This window comes from Medicago truncatula, chromosome 8 (genome assembly GCF_003473485.1).
Source record: "Medicago truncatula cultivar Jemalong A17 chromosome 8, MtrunA17r5.0-ANR, whole genome shotgun sequence".
NCBI classification, from domain to species: domain Eukaryota; kingdom Viridiplantae; phylum Streptophyta; class Magnoliopsida; order Fabales; family Fabaceae; genus Medicago; species Medicago truncatula.
Genome location: NC_053049.1, coordinates 33,125,037 through 33,141,417, shown reverse-complemented (window position 1 = coordinate 33,141,417; position 16,381 = coordinate 33,125,037). Strand labels below are relative to the sequence as shown.

Below are 16,381 nucleotides of genomic sequence, written 5' to 3'. Positions count from 1 at the left end.
AATAGATTTTTTAAATTATTTTATCTTTATAAAAAAATAATTTTAAATAAAAAATTAAATTAATCTTTTAAACAATTACACACATGTCAGATTAAAAAAAATTTAAATCAATTACACAGTGGCATGCCACGTCAGCAAGTGGAGTGTGTCAGGGGTGTTTTTTTTTTTTTGGAGAATCTTCATTTTTCAAGGTTAGAATCTAAACAAATTTTTTTACAAGGGGGTAAACTGGAACTCGCCCAAATTACATGGGATAGAGACATATTAACCCATAATAAAAATATGTTTTCTTTAGGGATGCATATCATATAATAAACACACTAATAAAATATAATCTGTCAAAGAAAAAAACACTAATAGAGTTGGCAAGTATGTTTCCACATTTACTTGCAATTTAACATTCAATGCAAAGACAAACGAGGTCTTAAATTAGCAAGGTCGTCCTTGAAATTTTGAGTGACCCATGTAAAATGTGAAGTAAGTGTCCTAAATTTTTTATACGCGACACACATGCACGCTCACACGCACGCGCGTATGCAAATAAAGTGCCTACGCTTTTATTTTCTTCCTCCGTTAGTTATAACTTTACTTTATGCAAACAAACCACAAAAATCACAAAAAACTTTTTTACAATAAACCTTGACCCTAAATCAAGTGATTGTCTTTTTATTTTGTTCTTTCATAAATCAAAATTGCAATCAACTTTAATCACACTTTAAGTCATTTTCTTTTAATATAAAAAACACAAACAAATTTATTTTGCCATTTGGTTTTTCCTTTTAGAACCTTTTTCAAAACTAATAAAAAACACACAACCAATCAAACGTCAATTTTTACCCCGAATTACGAGGTTTTGATCCCTCACCGGTACGTAGGCAAAGGACAATCGTCCTTCCAAATCATAAAAAATGTAGATAATTAGGTCTTTATTTTTCCACTTTAATTCCTTATTTTAAAAAATAATAAGCAAGTTATAGCACATTAATTAAATAAAATCAAGAGGTTCCCATAGAGTACTACATACATAAATGGTGTTAATACCTTCTCTTTATGTAACTAACCCCCGAACCCAAAATCTTTTTAATGGGGTAGTTTGAACTTTTTTCCCCTTTTTCTTAAACAAATAAAAATGTTCGGTCGTGAAATAATAAAGTGAGTCAAAAGCTAATCAAATTGCTTGATATCCGAAAAATGACGCGACAAAACCCTAATTGAATTAGTTAAAATTTTGGATTGGTGATGGATGTTGAAATTGACTCAAAATTTGATGGATGAAGAATATGTTGGTAAAAATAAAAAAGATTTGTTTTAGATATATTTTGTGTGCTTCCAGAAGATTGTTGCTGAGAATGCGCTCCTTGTCGGTTTCATGTACTATTCTCTCCAATAATAATTTGGGTGGGTTAATTTAGCTTCTTAAGAAACAATACTCTTATTGATTTTTAATAAGAAAATACTAACAAATGTTCTAAAACACTCTTAATTTAGAATCTTTATATAGTAGTGTTCCATAAACACTCTTTAGATTTTTTTTTTTTTTTAATATATCATCTGTTTGGCTTATGAGAAAAATGTATGGTCTTAGTTGTTGGCACATGCAACACGATGACTAGGGAGCACGAGATTTGAAAATAGAAAGCCTGATACAATTTTGGTACAAGAAAAAAGACAAACGTAAAAACATAACCGTGCATGAATAGCCTTGTGACCTTGTCTAGTCCGGTTCACCATTCAATCATGATTTTGACCTGCAAAATAGCGACAACTAAATTAAATTGTACCAAAGAGAAATATTAACGTATCAAGTTTATGAGAGGTGCTATTCCTCACGACAAAAAACAACCTGTGCTTTTCACAAAACAGTTGAACTGTTGGATTTTGATCTGTCTGGTAGCGACAGATGAAGGCAACAATAACAGCTTTGTCCTCCGATGTGATGGTGACTAGTTTTTGCAGTGGAACGAAGGTTGCCTATAGACAAGTTAGCACTCCAGCGCTCAAGTCAGTAAATGAAATGAGGAATGTGTAAAAGTACGTGGAAAATGAATTCTACCTTGAGGGTGATGCGGAATCACCCTTATATATAGGAGAAGAAGGAGGCACCAACGACTTCCGTGAAGTGCGGCGCATCATCAGGCAGCCGTTGGAGGCCACGTGTATGGTGTAGGAAGCGCGGGAACATGCTACAGTGAGGTGGTGTTCACTATTATTGATGTGCTCACGCAAGACACCGCGTCCTTGGTCTGAAGTGTTTTGTCCACGTGTCGTAATAGGATTGGCCTTTTGGCCGGTTCAGAATAGATTCTATGTAGTCATTGGAGTACGCGGTCGATGGGAGGGCAAAAATAAAAAAATATGCAGGAGGATAATTGTCCACAAGCATTGCGATGTTCTCCGCCCCCAACAACAATTAGGGCCCTAAATCTTTAGAGTCAACGGTTGTTGGTTGGAAAACAAGGGATTGAAACCATTTATTAGAGAATGTTCTGAGTTATGAGGGAAACTTGGGAGATGCATCACATTGCGTTAAGAACAAATATAAAGATAATCCGACATCATTCATCTTTATCGAAAACTTAAAATTTTGCATCTTTTCCCTATTTTTATATGTAATTGGGAGAGTAAGCAATCAATGAGAAAAGCAATCAAGATCATGTAATGACATAATTGAAGAAACAAAGTCAGGAAAAATTCACTTTGAGAATTAACGAATGGAAACAGAAGCATGCCTTTTTGAGTTAGAACAATTCACTATTCTATTGTCTAAACAGAAGCAAATTCAATTAGAGAGCATTATGGGATTTTGCATGGCAAGTCAATGTTGATACAATAACTCAATACTTTTTTTTTTTGATAGAAAAATGTGGAGTAGAACCCAATAATTAAATTTTTTACCACCTTATAGGTCAGAATAAATATTTATTGATCAGAAACAACATTTAACCCTTTAGAGTAGTCCAAAGCTTGGCCATCATTATAGTTGAGAAATGCTAGGATCACACCTTTGGACACACTCTTTTAACACACACCCACACCAATCATAGCTGATCACATCCTTATTTTTTTTCTCACTAGTTTGACTGCAACTTGTCTTCTCCAAGTTTAAACGCATCAGAACATAGAAAAACAACAAGCTTCATGGCCCATTCTCCTTCTCATCTCCCTTTGGATCCTTCTCCTTCGGATTCAGTCTGTCGCTCCTTCCAATTTGTATCACACAAACTATGTCGTACTTCTCCCATCTGACCCATCCCGTCTCGTCCGTTTCATTTTGTTAACCATCTCATCTCTGTTTTCATCTTATATGTCCATGGCTCCTTCCGATCTCTATAATGTTTTCTATTTGTTAGGTTCCTATTTGAGTGAACGGTATCTATAAAATGTGACACTGAATCATGCTTGTATAGACGAGAACGTTGATAACTACATATGGGATTTGCGGCGTATGTTACAAGGCAGTTAGAGATGACTTCAATGGCCAAGATTCAATCCGAACGTGCTCTTGTGCGGTAAGCCACACATGGCTTCACATGCACCTTCGAATTGTTGCCTTCCGAATGATATGAGTCTCGGCTTGTTGAGCCGTTCTTATTGGACATCATGTCGGTCCAGAACATACCTAAATATTTTATTTGAACAAGCATATCTAAATAATTTTTAGTTAGAACTGTGACCATACAAATATTTCTCTATTGAATGATATGTCAAAAAAAGATGCTTACAAATTTGATCGATTTATCTTTTGCAACTAAAACACAAAATGTCCCTGCGAAAACATTCTGATATGAGTGAGACGAAGGGACAAATTAGAAGAGAACCGGAGAGATTTGTAAGTAACCAAAAGAAAAATCTTGTTGTTGACGTTAGGGTAGATCGTGGTTCAGCTTCATCATTCTCGACGACTAGTCACTACTCACCACCTGCAAATCTGTTTTTCACGTACATCTAGTAGTGTACTACTATTGTTCAGATTATAACATCAACCAACATTCCTTCAAAAAAAAAAAACATCAACCAACATTGTAGTACTAGTTTTTTCGTATCATTATCAATAACAAATTTATTATTTTACACACAAATTCAAGAGAAATTTTAGTGTTTTTATTCAAAGTAATATCATTTTATGCATGCCGTCCCCGTGAACTTAACTCAGTTGGTAGAGACATTGTATAATTTATGTAGAGGTCAGGGTTCGAATCCCAAACACCCCATTTCTCCACATTTAATTGTGTGAGCTCTAACCATTAAGCTACTAGACCAAGTAACTTTGATTCATCATGTTTAGACTATAATAACTTTGATTCATCATATTAGAGAAGTTCAATCTTTTTTTTGGTAGTAACCAAAAATTGAACTCAGACCTTACATATATTATAAATTGTTCTTGCCAACTGAATTAAACTCACGAATACAGACTATCAGACAAATCCAATCTTTTATGCTGGTCTAACCCCGCTGGTAATATCAATGTTTATTTTAATAAATATTGTTTTAAGCTTATCTCTTAATTAATGATCAGGTCAGGGTAGTAGCTCGTCAGCATTATGCTCATTCTTTCAAAAATAAAAATAAAAATTATGCTTAAATATATTATTGTTAAGAACATATGGTGTAATCCACTTTATTAGTTTCCTTTAACTATCTGTTTTTTTCTTCACAAAACTGTATTAATTAATTAACAATTAGCAGGCTTTATTGAGATTAAATTAAATATATACCAGCATATTGCTTTTGCCTTTTTATTATTTTATGGGAAATGCTAACCGGTGCCCCCGGGGCACTGGTTAAGGGTATGAAAAAGGAAATTATATAGTAGTTAATGCATTGAAATTGTGTAATTAATTTATAATAATGTCAAAAACAGTTTCCTTTTATGGTAATAATTCCTTTTATGGTATGCTTAACCAGTGCCCCGGGGACACCGGTTAGCAGGACCTTTATTTTATTTAAGTAGATCTATATTCCCCAACGTTCTTTTAATCTACTTTTAGTTCAGAAAGAAAAAACTTTATCGTGATTAAATATCTACTAACATTATCAATAACACAATTAGTAAAACACACTTATCATTTCACAAAGAGGAGTCTTGGTTAAAAATTGTCTTAACCTTAGTGATCTAGGATTGTTACTAGCACATCGAACACAAATTAGTATCAATAACACATTTATTATTCACACAAAATAATGAGAAATTATAGAATGAAAGTTTTTAATTTATTTATAAAAGCGCAAAAAAATTGGAGTTAAATTATTTTCATAAATCAGTCATATTATTGATTTATTTATCATTACTTTTTTGAGCAAATATTAGAGTGAAAAAGCATCGCATTGCAACAATGATATCCCAATTATAACAGCATTAAAAAAAAAAATCATTTGGAACATCCTAATAACTATATTAAAATAAAAAGAAGAATAATACATATGGTCTTGTTAACGAGTGCCTTGTGACACTTTTTAAGGATTCCAATTTTTTTCTTTCTTTCTCAAATGCATTTATTTAAAAAGTTAAACATTTCAATTTACAATGCATTGAATGCACATATTTCCATAAAATATTACTATTTTAAATCTCGTTAACATTTCCCTAATAATTATATTTATTGAAAATGTGTGCATTCAATGCATTGGAAATTTAAATCCAAACCTATCAAGAAGGAAAAACTTTCACCAAGTAAAACCATGCATACGAAAAGTACAGTCAACATATGCTTATCCGTTTTTAGATATGAGACACAGCAAGGACCGAATCTTGGGGTGTACAAAAAGCTCAATGGAACTGGGTCTCTCCAAGATATGAGCCTAAAAAAAATATATTATAGTCCAGTAGTAGTACTAAGCACTACTCCATTAATTTTTTTTCTTTCTTATTCTCTTTCTCTATGATACCATGCGTTTCATCAGACTTTCATTTTCTTCTTCCTCAATTTGATTTCCTTTTTATCTCCCATTGTCTTGTTTTAGGTCTATTTGAATTGGGTTCTCTTGCTTTTGGTGTTAGGTAGGTGGTTTGAGGTTCCTAATGTGATTTTCACCTTTGAGTGTATCGCATATATACGACACCTTATATTTATCTTTTAAAACATTTAAATAGAACATTGTTCTTTAAAAAAAAATACGTTTTTATTTTATTACGAGCCTCTTTTCACTTACAGAGCCGAGCCTCCAGATTCGTAGGAAGTAGGAACGACCCTGGACACAATAAAAGATAAATCACCAATGATATTGATAAAAAATAGAAATATCATAAATACAAAGTAATAAATATTTTGATTTGAAAGTGATGAAAATAATATTAATTAAAGTGTACGATTATAATTTTGGCTTTATATTTTCATTTTGGTCCCGTAACTACTACTTTTTACATTTTGGTCCTTTAAGTATAGCTGTGTTAGTCAATTTGATCCCTAAATATTAATTTTAACTCCAAATGTCTAAAGTGAAATACAAGCAATGTTGGTCCACTATAGACCTTATTAATTCTTTTAATTTTAACCATTCGATTTTTTTATCAAAAAGTGATTGTTAGATCATGAAGGTCCATTGTATCTTACAAAGAAACCTTCGCCGGAACCTGCTTGTGCCAAACATCAAGCGCAACACCCCTACCCTCTGGTTCTTCCGATGATGTCAGAAACTGATATGTTCCACGAACCGAGTAACCTTGGATAGTTACCCTTAGTATTTCCGGGGTTCAAACATCAGACCTTGAATATATTATGCATTGTCCTTGCTGATTTTCTCAAACTTTGTTATAAAAAAAAAAAAGGACCATTTATAGTTAAAAATCATAAACACGTGATGATAAAATGTATCTAATTTTTGTCCATAATAAAAAATTTCCTTCTCTCTTGACAAAAAAAAAATAAAAGATTTCCTTCTCTTGATTTAATGATTTGTCAGAAATTTTTCTTCTTTCACTTCTCACCATTTCTACATCGAAGCTCCATTAACGTAGCCATTTCCCTCTCTTCATTCTTGTTTACATCGACAATAAGCAAAAACAAATCTCTGAAAATATTTATATATACGTGGAATCTACGCTATCTTGGTACGTAATCATTCTTGATGCGTGTTAGTAACATTTTATTTATGCATCATTCAACAACATAACATGGCTTCAACTACACAATAATCATTCTTGATCATGCGTTTTCAATTTAGATAACTCTCTCTTCGTACCTTTTTCTGCTTAAGCTTTTCACTTTACTCACGTCACTTAAATGTTCTTTTTAATTTTTTATGAAAACTATAAAACTATGACAATTGCATTTTGCTTTTTTCTGATCACCTTTTTACCCATGTAGAACTTTGTGTCTATCTAATAGTAGTATTAATTTTCTTTAATCTTTTTGTTAGCTTGCTTATGTCGGCTAATTTAATTTGAACTTCATATATGATGTAAATATTTAATTATTTATGTTATATTAGACCAAATTTTTGTGTTTTATTTGTTTGTTTGTGTTGGGATTGGTGCATGAACTCAATAGAATGTGTGTTTCAATTTTGTACTTCAATGCATCACAAAAAAAACAAAAGTGAATATATATATATATATATATACACACAGTCAGAGAGAGAGAGAGAGAGTCTGCAAAGGTTTGTTGAGTAGAGAGGGTTTATACTACTGAAGATATTCTAAGGTATGCTATCTGGTAAAGGAGTTAGAGTATCAAATTTGTATTTTAAGAGTCTTATAAGAAAGTTGTTTATCAAAATAAAATATGATTAAAAACTTGGTTTGAATTTCTGGTCGTTGGATTAATCTAACAGTGAAGATTACTATAACTTTTCAGATTAATCCAAATATAATTTAATTATTTATCATGTGTAATTTATGGTTTATTTTTTATTAGTAAAATGACTGTTATTATAAATGTTAAAGTCTTCTTCAATAGCTGCAAATTGAGACAAAATTGTTCTGTATTTCTTTTCAATCTCTCGGGAGTTCTGTTAGGTTTTTTTTTCTTTTCTTTTCAGTTTTCCAAGTTCACATTGTAATTCAGATTTTGTTTCTGATTTATGATTTTCTTTGCTTGAAGGATTAGCATTTGAAGATTAGTGATAATGGGGTTTATGCAGCTCTTGTATGTTGCTTCATTGCCGGTAATGAAAGTATTACTGATTAGTGCACTTGGCTTGTTTCTTGCAATTGATCAAGTTGATGTGTTGGGAGCAGATGCAAGAAAGAGAGTGAATAATGTAATTTAATTTAATTGCATACCTTAAATTTTTTTTATCTTTTTTTGTTTGCTTTGAAATCTATCTACTGACAAAATTACTCTTTCTTTGACAGCTTGTATTTTATGTGTTTAATCCATCACTGGTTGGAAGCAATTTGGCTGAAACGTTAACATCTGATAATGTTCTTACTTTGTGAGTAACTATCTAAGTAACTGTTGTTATGAATTGATGATTGGTTTCTTAGTCTTAATTCACAGCTTTTGATACATTTAGGTGGTTCATGCCAGTCAATGTTCTTGCTACATTCATATTGGGTTCAGCTTTAGCGTGGATTGTGATTAAGATCACAAGGCCTCCAAAGCACTTGGAAGGTCTAATATTAGGTTGCTGTTCTGCAGGTATACTCCTCCTCTGCACAAACAAATGAAACGTTACAATTTTTTTTATCGGCAAATGTCAGTATGTTGATTGTTACGTAGTATTTTCTCTTGGTAAATGCTACTGAGTGTTCTAATAACGGTTCAAGTTGCGCATTCAATGAATTGGAAATCGTATGTAATGCTTTTGGTTGAGTTCATGATTTGAAGATTATCATGTAAACAGGAAATTTAGGAAACTTGCCTATAATCATCATTCCAGCCATATGTAAGGAGAAAGGAAGTCCTTTTGGAGACCCTGTTCTCTGCCATAAATATGGGATGGCTTATGTTTCACTTTCTATGGCGGTATGCAACTTCACTGATTCCTCTAATGTTTATGTTACAATTGCTGATTTAGTGTATATTTAGCACCGACATGACACACAAGGTTTATTTAATCACTTCCATTTTCTTAAACTATTACCGATGCCTATGTGTCATTGTCGTGTCTAGTATCTTCATATCATACTAGCATAGTGTGAATTTTCATAAGAAAATTATAAATTTATTTGGAGATTTTTAGATTGGAGCAGTTTTACTATGGACATATGTTTACAACATAATGAGAATTTCAACAAGTAGAGCCAAATTGATGACTTCAGGGGTGATATCAGAATCACAACAATACAATATTTCAGTTACAAATAACCCTGCAAAAGATGCTCTAGATGATGCATATACTTTACTGCTTCCAAATACAGACTTTGAGGAAAAGGTAAATGATTCACCAAACTTTCTTTACTGATTTTAACTTCATAATACCTATCTTTATAGGCATTGTAGTAAGTGTAAACAAATTTTACAACATCAATTCATATAATCTTCTATCATCTTTATTTGTCTTAGGAAATAAATTAATGTAGTCACAAATCACAATAATGTTTTGGTGTTTTATTTTTTTCAGGTTTCTTTCTCAGATAAAGTTAAGTGCCATTTGAGGAATATTTCAAACAACATCAATTTCAAAACCATTTTTGCACCATCAACCATTGGAGCAGTATGATACTCACTTCCTTGAAAATAAGCTCCATTAAATTAATAATTAATAATTAATCTCTCATGTCTCAAATCTTATGTCACAGATTATTGGATTTTGCATTGGTGTTATCAACCCAATACGTAAGTTAATGGTTGGCAATAATGCTCCATTGCATGTGGTTGAGGACTCTGCTTCAATGTTGGGGTATGCATCCTAAATCTTAGTACCAAAAATTGTTTAAGGACTTATTTTAGCTACAAATAATATTGCACGTTATTGTGTAGAGGACTTATTTTAACTATACAAAATAAATTTGTAAAAGTCTTCAAAGTTTGCTGCTCAAAAGCTAATTTTCTATTATTAATAAAATACTAAGTGTTCCCTATGGAGGGTTGAATTCTTTCCCAAGGGATCTATTACACGAGCTCCATATGGATTTATTTATTAATGCTATAAAAATAATCATGAGTCAGAAAAAATAATAATATCACATGTGCCAAAACTAAAAGGAATTTATTTTCTTATGTTCGTGCAAGTTCCAAAAAAAAAAAAATTAAAATATTAAACTTTTTTAATAAATACTTTTTTTAGGACACTCGTTATAAGAGTACCTTCAAATAAATCTCATTTTCATTTTTGTCTGGTTAATTTCAGTGAAGCAGCCATCCCTACAGTCACCCTAATATTGGGTGCTAACCTCCTTAAAGGTAAACTTTTATAATGCCAAGTGTTTAGTTTCTTAATAGCATTGGTAATTTGTTTATATAACTTAAGTGAATGGAGCAGGTTTGAAGGGAACAAGTACCCCAGTGTGGACAATTGTGGGAATTATAGCTGTAAGATATATTTTTCTACCTATAATAGGTGTTGTAGTGGTCCAAGGGGCAATCAAATTTGGTTTGGTGCAACCAGATCCTTTATATCAGTTTGTACTTCTACTTCAATATGCACTTCCACCAGCTATGAATATAGGTAATATATTCACTAATTCCACTAATTTGAATTGTTTTCAAATTGTTATATTTATACTGCCCTTTGGCACTTGCAGGAACTATGGCCCAGTTGTTTGGATCTGGTGGTGAAAGTGAATGCTCAGTTATCATGCTATGGTCATATGCTTTGGCGTCAATTGCGGTTACCCTTTGGTCAACCTTTTTCATGTGGCTAGTTATTTGATTTTGTACTCTCAGAAATGGTTATTATTAATTAATATTTTAGTTTAATTTTAACAAGTCTTATAATACTAGAAGATGACTAGTGTTAATAATACTGAGACATGATCACAGAGTTCTTACATTTTTCTACATTCTTAATTTAAACAAGTTGTATTATCAATCCAAACATAGCCTAACCTAAGAGGAGATACTTGGTCGAAGTTGTGACATTGTCAAACAATTCTCAACTCAAGGTTCGGATATCCAGCTCGAGTTTTGTTGCATTCAAAAAGATCTTGAAGTGCTTCAACAAACTGACTATGTACTTTAGCAACCTGAAACAATGCGAATGTGATAAAAGAGTTTAAATTTTTTAGAAATTCGTGAATACTACTTAACTTAAAGTGTGTAGGATGGTAGTGTATATATACCTCCTCAGGCGTCGGTTTCGGATTTTTCTCAAGCTCAATTGGTCTACCCACCACCACATGCATGGGATGTTTGAATGGTATTGGAGATCTAAAGAGGAGAAGAGGTTAATTTGTGTTAAAATTAAGCTCGATGGAACACTGACTTGTGTGCCAAGTAGTTTAAGCTTTATGCTTGTGCACCACGCAATTAACTATCTTCAAATCAATATTTTCTGTATAAAAGACTTCTATATATTAAATGAATTTTTCTTTGGAAAAAAATGCTTGAGTTTTCGTATAAACAATACAAGACTAGCAAAACATCAAAAGGAGGACACCAGATCCTCTGAGGCTGCTGCACTGGTACAGCCACCACACCATAGAGGATCTGTTTTCATCAAATGGAAAATAACTACACTGGCCTTTCATTTTATGAAACAATTATTTTTGTTGTCGTAAATATTTAAAGCATTTTAGATCTTCGAGTTGTTTGACATTTTGAAAATGGCTTATTCCATTGTTACATCTATTACAATTTAATCCATTGAACAAAATCGACATATGAGTTTAACTAGTTTAATTCATCGTGGAAAAAACCCTGGTTAGTGAAAATAGAAAGTAAAGGATATCAGATCACAGGGAGGATGCAATACAAGTTGACATATAGAAGTAAAAAAAATATACCCGAAAATTCCCCAAAAATATATCGGGATGAACTTGATAGCCCTTGCGATATTCAGAATTAGCTTCCCACCTGGTTTCCACCACTTATAGACATCTGACTATAGCGACATTGCATTTGAAGATGAATGTTAATTTGACTGAACAAATGTAATGAAAAAAATAGAAACATTGACATATGAGTAGAGGAGACCTATGTAACAAATAAATACCTGTCCGAAGCAAAAAACTGGAACCAGGGGTTTCCCTTTCTCCATTGCTATGCGGACAAATCCTCTTCTTGCCTTGAGAAATGCAATCTAGAAAGTAAATAATTCTTGTTAGTCAAACATTGTTAACCTGTATGAATATAAATCATATAATGGAATCAGCAAGGTTCTTATTGTAAGTTGTAACCTCTTCTACCTCTTTTTACCAACAGTAATAACAGGCTAAATGCAGCACAAAACCAAACAGAAACTCAGAAAGACGAATTTTACAATAACCAGCCAAATATATCTAACCATGCAATGCTATTTTCCTAATTAACTTGCAGCATTCTTAGGCCTTTTGTAACGATGACAATAACACATTAACACGTTATTTGATCATTTGAAATCAGTTAGTTTGGATCCCCCAAAATTAGCCGATGCCAAGCCAAGAGAGCATTGTTCAACCATGACAACTCTTAAGCTGGCTTCCCATCGTCTTTGGGTAGCAGTAAAATGACCTGATATTCAGCCTTAAATCTGCCACATCAATACAGTGCTAAAAGCGTCACAACTCACTAATGGATGGCATGGATACCATCAGAGTCACTATGTGAGAGCCCGGCCTCTCATTGCAATCCCAGCCACCAAAATCTTCTCCTCTTTTGATGTGTCCCACCTTTTGAAGTATTTCTCAGTGGAAAACACTCATCAATAAGTGTCTATTTCTCCGTCAAAGACTTGAGTCATAACGTCTGAGATCGGTTTACGAAGTGAGAGATCAATAATGAAATCGCCAAAGCAGTGGATCTGAACTTAATGTTAAGAGAGAATTGCGGTATGCAGAGAAATGGACGAATCAATTGTAAAGCATAATTCTCAACTTATAGTAGATAGACTAGAAGGTAGTACAATAGAGAATGAAAGATAGACTGAGTAAGAAGAGAAAGTTGAAGATATTTAGAGGATGAAGAAGAGGGAATTCCGAGAAAATCAGAGGGGAAGAGAAATTAGAACATTACACCAATTCCATGACAACTTTACCCTACCTTAGACCATGATATATATCCCCTGCGCACTCACTACATACATCTCCTCACATGTATTGTTACAACTAATTCGCTACCATGAAGATTTGGCCTTCTTTTTAACTTATTCGTCCACTAGTCGTATTACAGAACCTTGAAGCAAGGCTATAATATTTCAGAGAATCTAAACATAGAATTCAGAATTGAATTCTCAGAGAATGATAAGTCACTCGAAGAAGTTACAGCAATGTGTCGTCGACGTGCCCATGTCAGTTTCCATGTTTCATAGATAAAAATCGAAGAGTACAACTATGAAACATATACAATATACATATAAGTCTTTTGTTGAGTGCAAAAACAATGTACAATGTACCTCACAACCGTGCTCCATGAAAAATGTTTCTTGAACTCCACCTGGGACTAAGATGCAACTATAGTCTGCATCCAGCAAGGATGTGAAATTTTTCTTTGTTGCCGGTGTCAGACCCAACCATGTCCATATGTGTCGCAGAAATGGTGTGTAAAATATCTATTTGTGAAACATGAAGATAAATATTGGTAATTATATCATTAATAAACTTCATTAAGATACAGAGTCTCAAGTAAAAGCCTTACTGCACTGCTTGCAAGAACTTTTATTTTCGGAAGAGGCATAAAACCTGTGCTGTCGGCTAGCGCAACAACTCCAATTGGCAGAACTGAATGTGGTTCGTAACCAAAAACTGCATCAAAGTACAAACTGTTGTTAACATAAGTGCAAATGATAGAAGCATTTGATGTTGAACACAAAAAGACCCTAAAAAATTGAAAATTGAATTAACATTAATACTAGTTAGTTTAGTAGAAAGAACGAACCATAAGCACGATTTGGATGGAAAGCCTTTATATCCTCTACATGAAGCGTGACAGGGAAGTAACTACAAGCATGCTTACATATATACCTGAAACATAGCCACAAATAAAGATACTCAAGTTTTGCATTATAGAAAACAGAATTAGAAAGAATGAAAATTAGCGAAAAAAGTACCTGGCTAATTTTCGACCAAATAAGCTCTTTTCATCAATAGGAATCACCATCAACACAAACAGAAAACCAAAAACCCTGACAAAAAACAAAAGTCACAAAAACTTAATCAACACATCACCAACAAATGCATCTTTGAGTTGGTGGTGAGTTTGGTGAAATCACAGTATGTGATTTTGTTTGAAATTCCAAAGTTTAGCTTTCGAAAAAATCAAGTGACACACTGTGTTTCCGCTAAACTCACTAGTCACTATCAATTCAAACATATGCTAAGTCTGTTTGGATGAACAACTTAATTAAACATTCAAAATATAAGAGCTTATCAATATAAGTCTCTTTATGTATAAATGCACTTTTGGTCCCTTAACTTTTAAAAACTTGTGATTTTGGCCCACCAAGAAAACTTGCGATTTTTGCTAAGAAGACACCACATATCTCAAAACAGGGTCCAAAGTTGCTGTTTCTTAAAGATAAGGGGTAAAAATTGCAATATTTTGTAAAGTTAGGGGACAAAATTGTTATTTTTTGTTAGGGGTCAAAATCGCAACTTTTAAAAAGTTAAAGAGTAAAAAATGCATATAAGCCAAAGATAAATTAAATTCAAATGGCTTTCATGTAAACTATAAACATTCATAAGAGCTCATAGAATAAATACAACAACAACGAAGAAATAAGTTTAAAAACTAATATTGACATTCTATACGCATCACTCAAATAGTCTCAAGATAAGTCAATTCAATCATCCTATTTGGATAAACAATTTAATTTCCATCTTATAGCATAAGTGCTTATTATAAGTCATTTTCATAAAAAAAAATATAAATTAAAATCAAAGTGTTTTCCCGTATAATGTATAACTGTTCTTATAAGTTATCGTGGAGAACTTTTGAAAACTGTTTATAAACATGTCATAAACCGTTTTTATAAGTTTTCGCACTAGTCACGTAGTCATGCATGTAGATGTATAAACTCAAATACCTATATATAAATAAATAAATACCTATATATACATGCAAGAAAAAAATGAGAAAGTTAGGAGAAAAACTCACAAGAGTGCTTTGGAGAAAGGAAGAAAGAAGAGTGCAAAAACCATCACTACTCCATTGAAATGAATAGCTCCAAGCCATAATAACAAAGCAAGAACAGTGTTGAAACTGTTGCATGAAGACTCAGCAAACTTATCACTCCCTACAAACACTTTCTCCATCTTCCCACGCTCAATGACGAAGGAACCAAGGAGATTTAAGTAAATTGAAAGAATGATATTAGGGGTAAATAAGTCAAGTGGAATTGTCTCGGAGTTTCCAAGCTTAAAAAGGGAAATGACAGGTGAGCAATCTGAGCTACAAGATGTTTATAAATAAATAAAAAATGGAATGATCATAATGCTATCAACCAATTTGGTCAAGTATGGACCAACCAATAATATCTTTTTATATACTCAACCCATATAGTATTAAATGAATTTATACATCATCCCATGTTAGTCTTAAATGTATTTGGTGAGTATGTGAGTATATTGATTTTCATGATCAACAATATATAGCATAAAACTCTTTTCTAGACATAAGTGTCTAATGAAGTTATGTTTAATTTTACAATTTATTTAACTTTTGCTGTAGATACCAAAAAAAGAAATTATCATTTAGAAGTGTACTTGGTTTTTTCAGTGTAATTTGCTGTAAAAATATATTCATTCAACTTACGTCTTCCGTTTGATGGAGGTCTATGAATCATAATGGAAACAAGTTGAGCAGAGCATATTAAATCACTAAATGACTTGTGGGAGTATACTTAATACTTAGGAACCTAAGTAAGTTTTGGATCAAGAAGTAAATAATTAGGGGTGCGTTTAGATGGAAGGTTTATTAGAAGGGGAATGTTTATTTTTCAGTTTTAAATTACGGACATTACAAAATATTTTTTAAAAAGTTAACATATTAATATGATAAACGGTTATATAATACTTCAATCACACTTAATTTATTTTTGAAAAACATGTTATAAAGTCTGCAATTTAAAAAAGAAAAATAAATCATTTACTTCATTTCTCCCTAAACCCTCAATCCAAATACACCCTTGAGTGATGCCAACTGATACAAGTAATTAATTTACAAAAAAGAAGCAAATTTGATTTTGTTGCAACACATGTTTTGTTGGCGATCCTCCTAGCCCTTATTGTTGGTGATTATTATTGATTTCCCTTGGTTTTGGCGGACTCGTTTCTAGCATTTCAAGGGTCTAAGTCAAGTTTGATAAAAGGTCCCCTTAAATAACAGATTAAATTTTTTCATAAACGGTGAATAAAATATAC

The 16,381-nt window shown here is 32.5% G+C and overlaps 2 protein-coding genes across 4 annotated transcripts; one reads left to right on the top strand and one right to left on the bottom strand.

Moving 5' to 3' along the window:
• The first annotated feature begins 6,895 nt into the window (after positions 1 to 6,895).
• On the top strand, positions 6,896 to 10,876 carry LOC11424630 (protein PIN-LIKES 3). Of its 3 annotated transcripts, none has more exons than XM_024772001.2 (11): positions 6,896 to 7,051; positions 8,043 to 8,202; positions 8,297 to 8,376; positions 8,458 to 8,582; positions 8,788 to 8,909; positions 9,127 to 9,318; positions 9,508 to 9,600; positions 9,686 to 9,786; positions 10,237 to 10,289; positions 10,369 to 10,554; positions 10,631 to 10,876. In XM_024772001.2, the coding sequence occupies exons 2-11, from the start codon at positions 8,068 to 8,070 to the stop codon at positions 10,756 to 10,758; spliced, it is 1,215 nt and encodes a 404-aa protein (XP_024627769.1). In that variant the 5' UTR covers positions 6,896 to 7,051; positions 8,043 to 8,067; the 3' UTR covers positions 10,759 to 10,876. The 3 variants fall into 3 exon arrangements, with proteins under 3 accessions (XP_024627769.1, XP_024627768.1, XP_003629048.2); XM_024772000.2 differs by lacking the exon at positions 6,896 to 7,051 and adding an exon at positions 7,304 to 7,643; XM_003629000.4 differs by lacking the exon at positions 6,896 to 7,051 and adding an exon at positions 7,824 to 7,957.
• LOC11419532 (diacylglycerol O-acyltransferase 2D) lies at positions 10,816 to 15,393 on the bottom strand. Its single transcript, XM_039829674.1, has 9 exons — positions 15,117 to 15,393; positions 14,071 to 14,145; positions 13,899 to 13,984; positions 13,659 to 13,765; positions 13,417 to 13,572; positions 12,040 to 12,126; positions 11,831 to 11,928; positions 11,168 to 11,255; positions 10,816 to 11,071 (listed from the first exon to the last, which is right to left on the bottom strand). The coding sequence occupies exons 1-9, from the start codon at positions 15,272 to 15,274 to the stop codon at positions 10,970 to 10,972; spliced, it is 957 nt and encodes a 318-aa protein (XP_039685608.1). The 5' UTR covers positions 15,275 to 15,393; the 3' UTR covers positions 10,816 to 10,969.
• Positions 15,394 to 16,381: the final 988 nt, after the last annotated feature.

Excerpts from the sequence above, each read along its gene's own strand:
- LOC11424630 (XM_024772001.2), top strand. The coding sequence starts at position 8,068 with ATGGGGTTTATGCAGCTCTTGTATGTTGCTTCATTGCCGGTAATGAAA. Across the intron at positions 8,203-8,296 it reads CAAGAAAGAGAGTGAATAAT|CTTGTATTTTATGTGTTTAA; the intron begins GTAATTTAATTT and ends TTTCTTTGACAG. Across the intron at positions 10,555-10,630 it reads TCCACCAGCTATGAATATAG|GAACTATGGCCCAGTTGTTT; the intron begins GTAATATATTCA and ends TGGCACTTGCAG.
- LOC11419532 (XM_039829674.1), bottom strand. The coding sequence starts at position 15,274 with ATGGAGAAAGTGTTTGTAGGGAGTGATAAGTTTGCTGAGTCTTCATGC. Across the intron at positions 13,985-14,070 it reads TTTGGTCGAAAATTAGCCAG|GTATATATGTAAGCATGCTT; the intron begins GTACTTTTTTCG and ends GCTATGTTTCAG. Across the intron at positions 12,127-13,416 it reads TCATGGAGCACGGTTGTGAG|ATTGCATTTCTCAAGGCAAG; the intron begins GTACATTGTACA and ends TTTACTTTCTAG.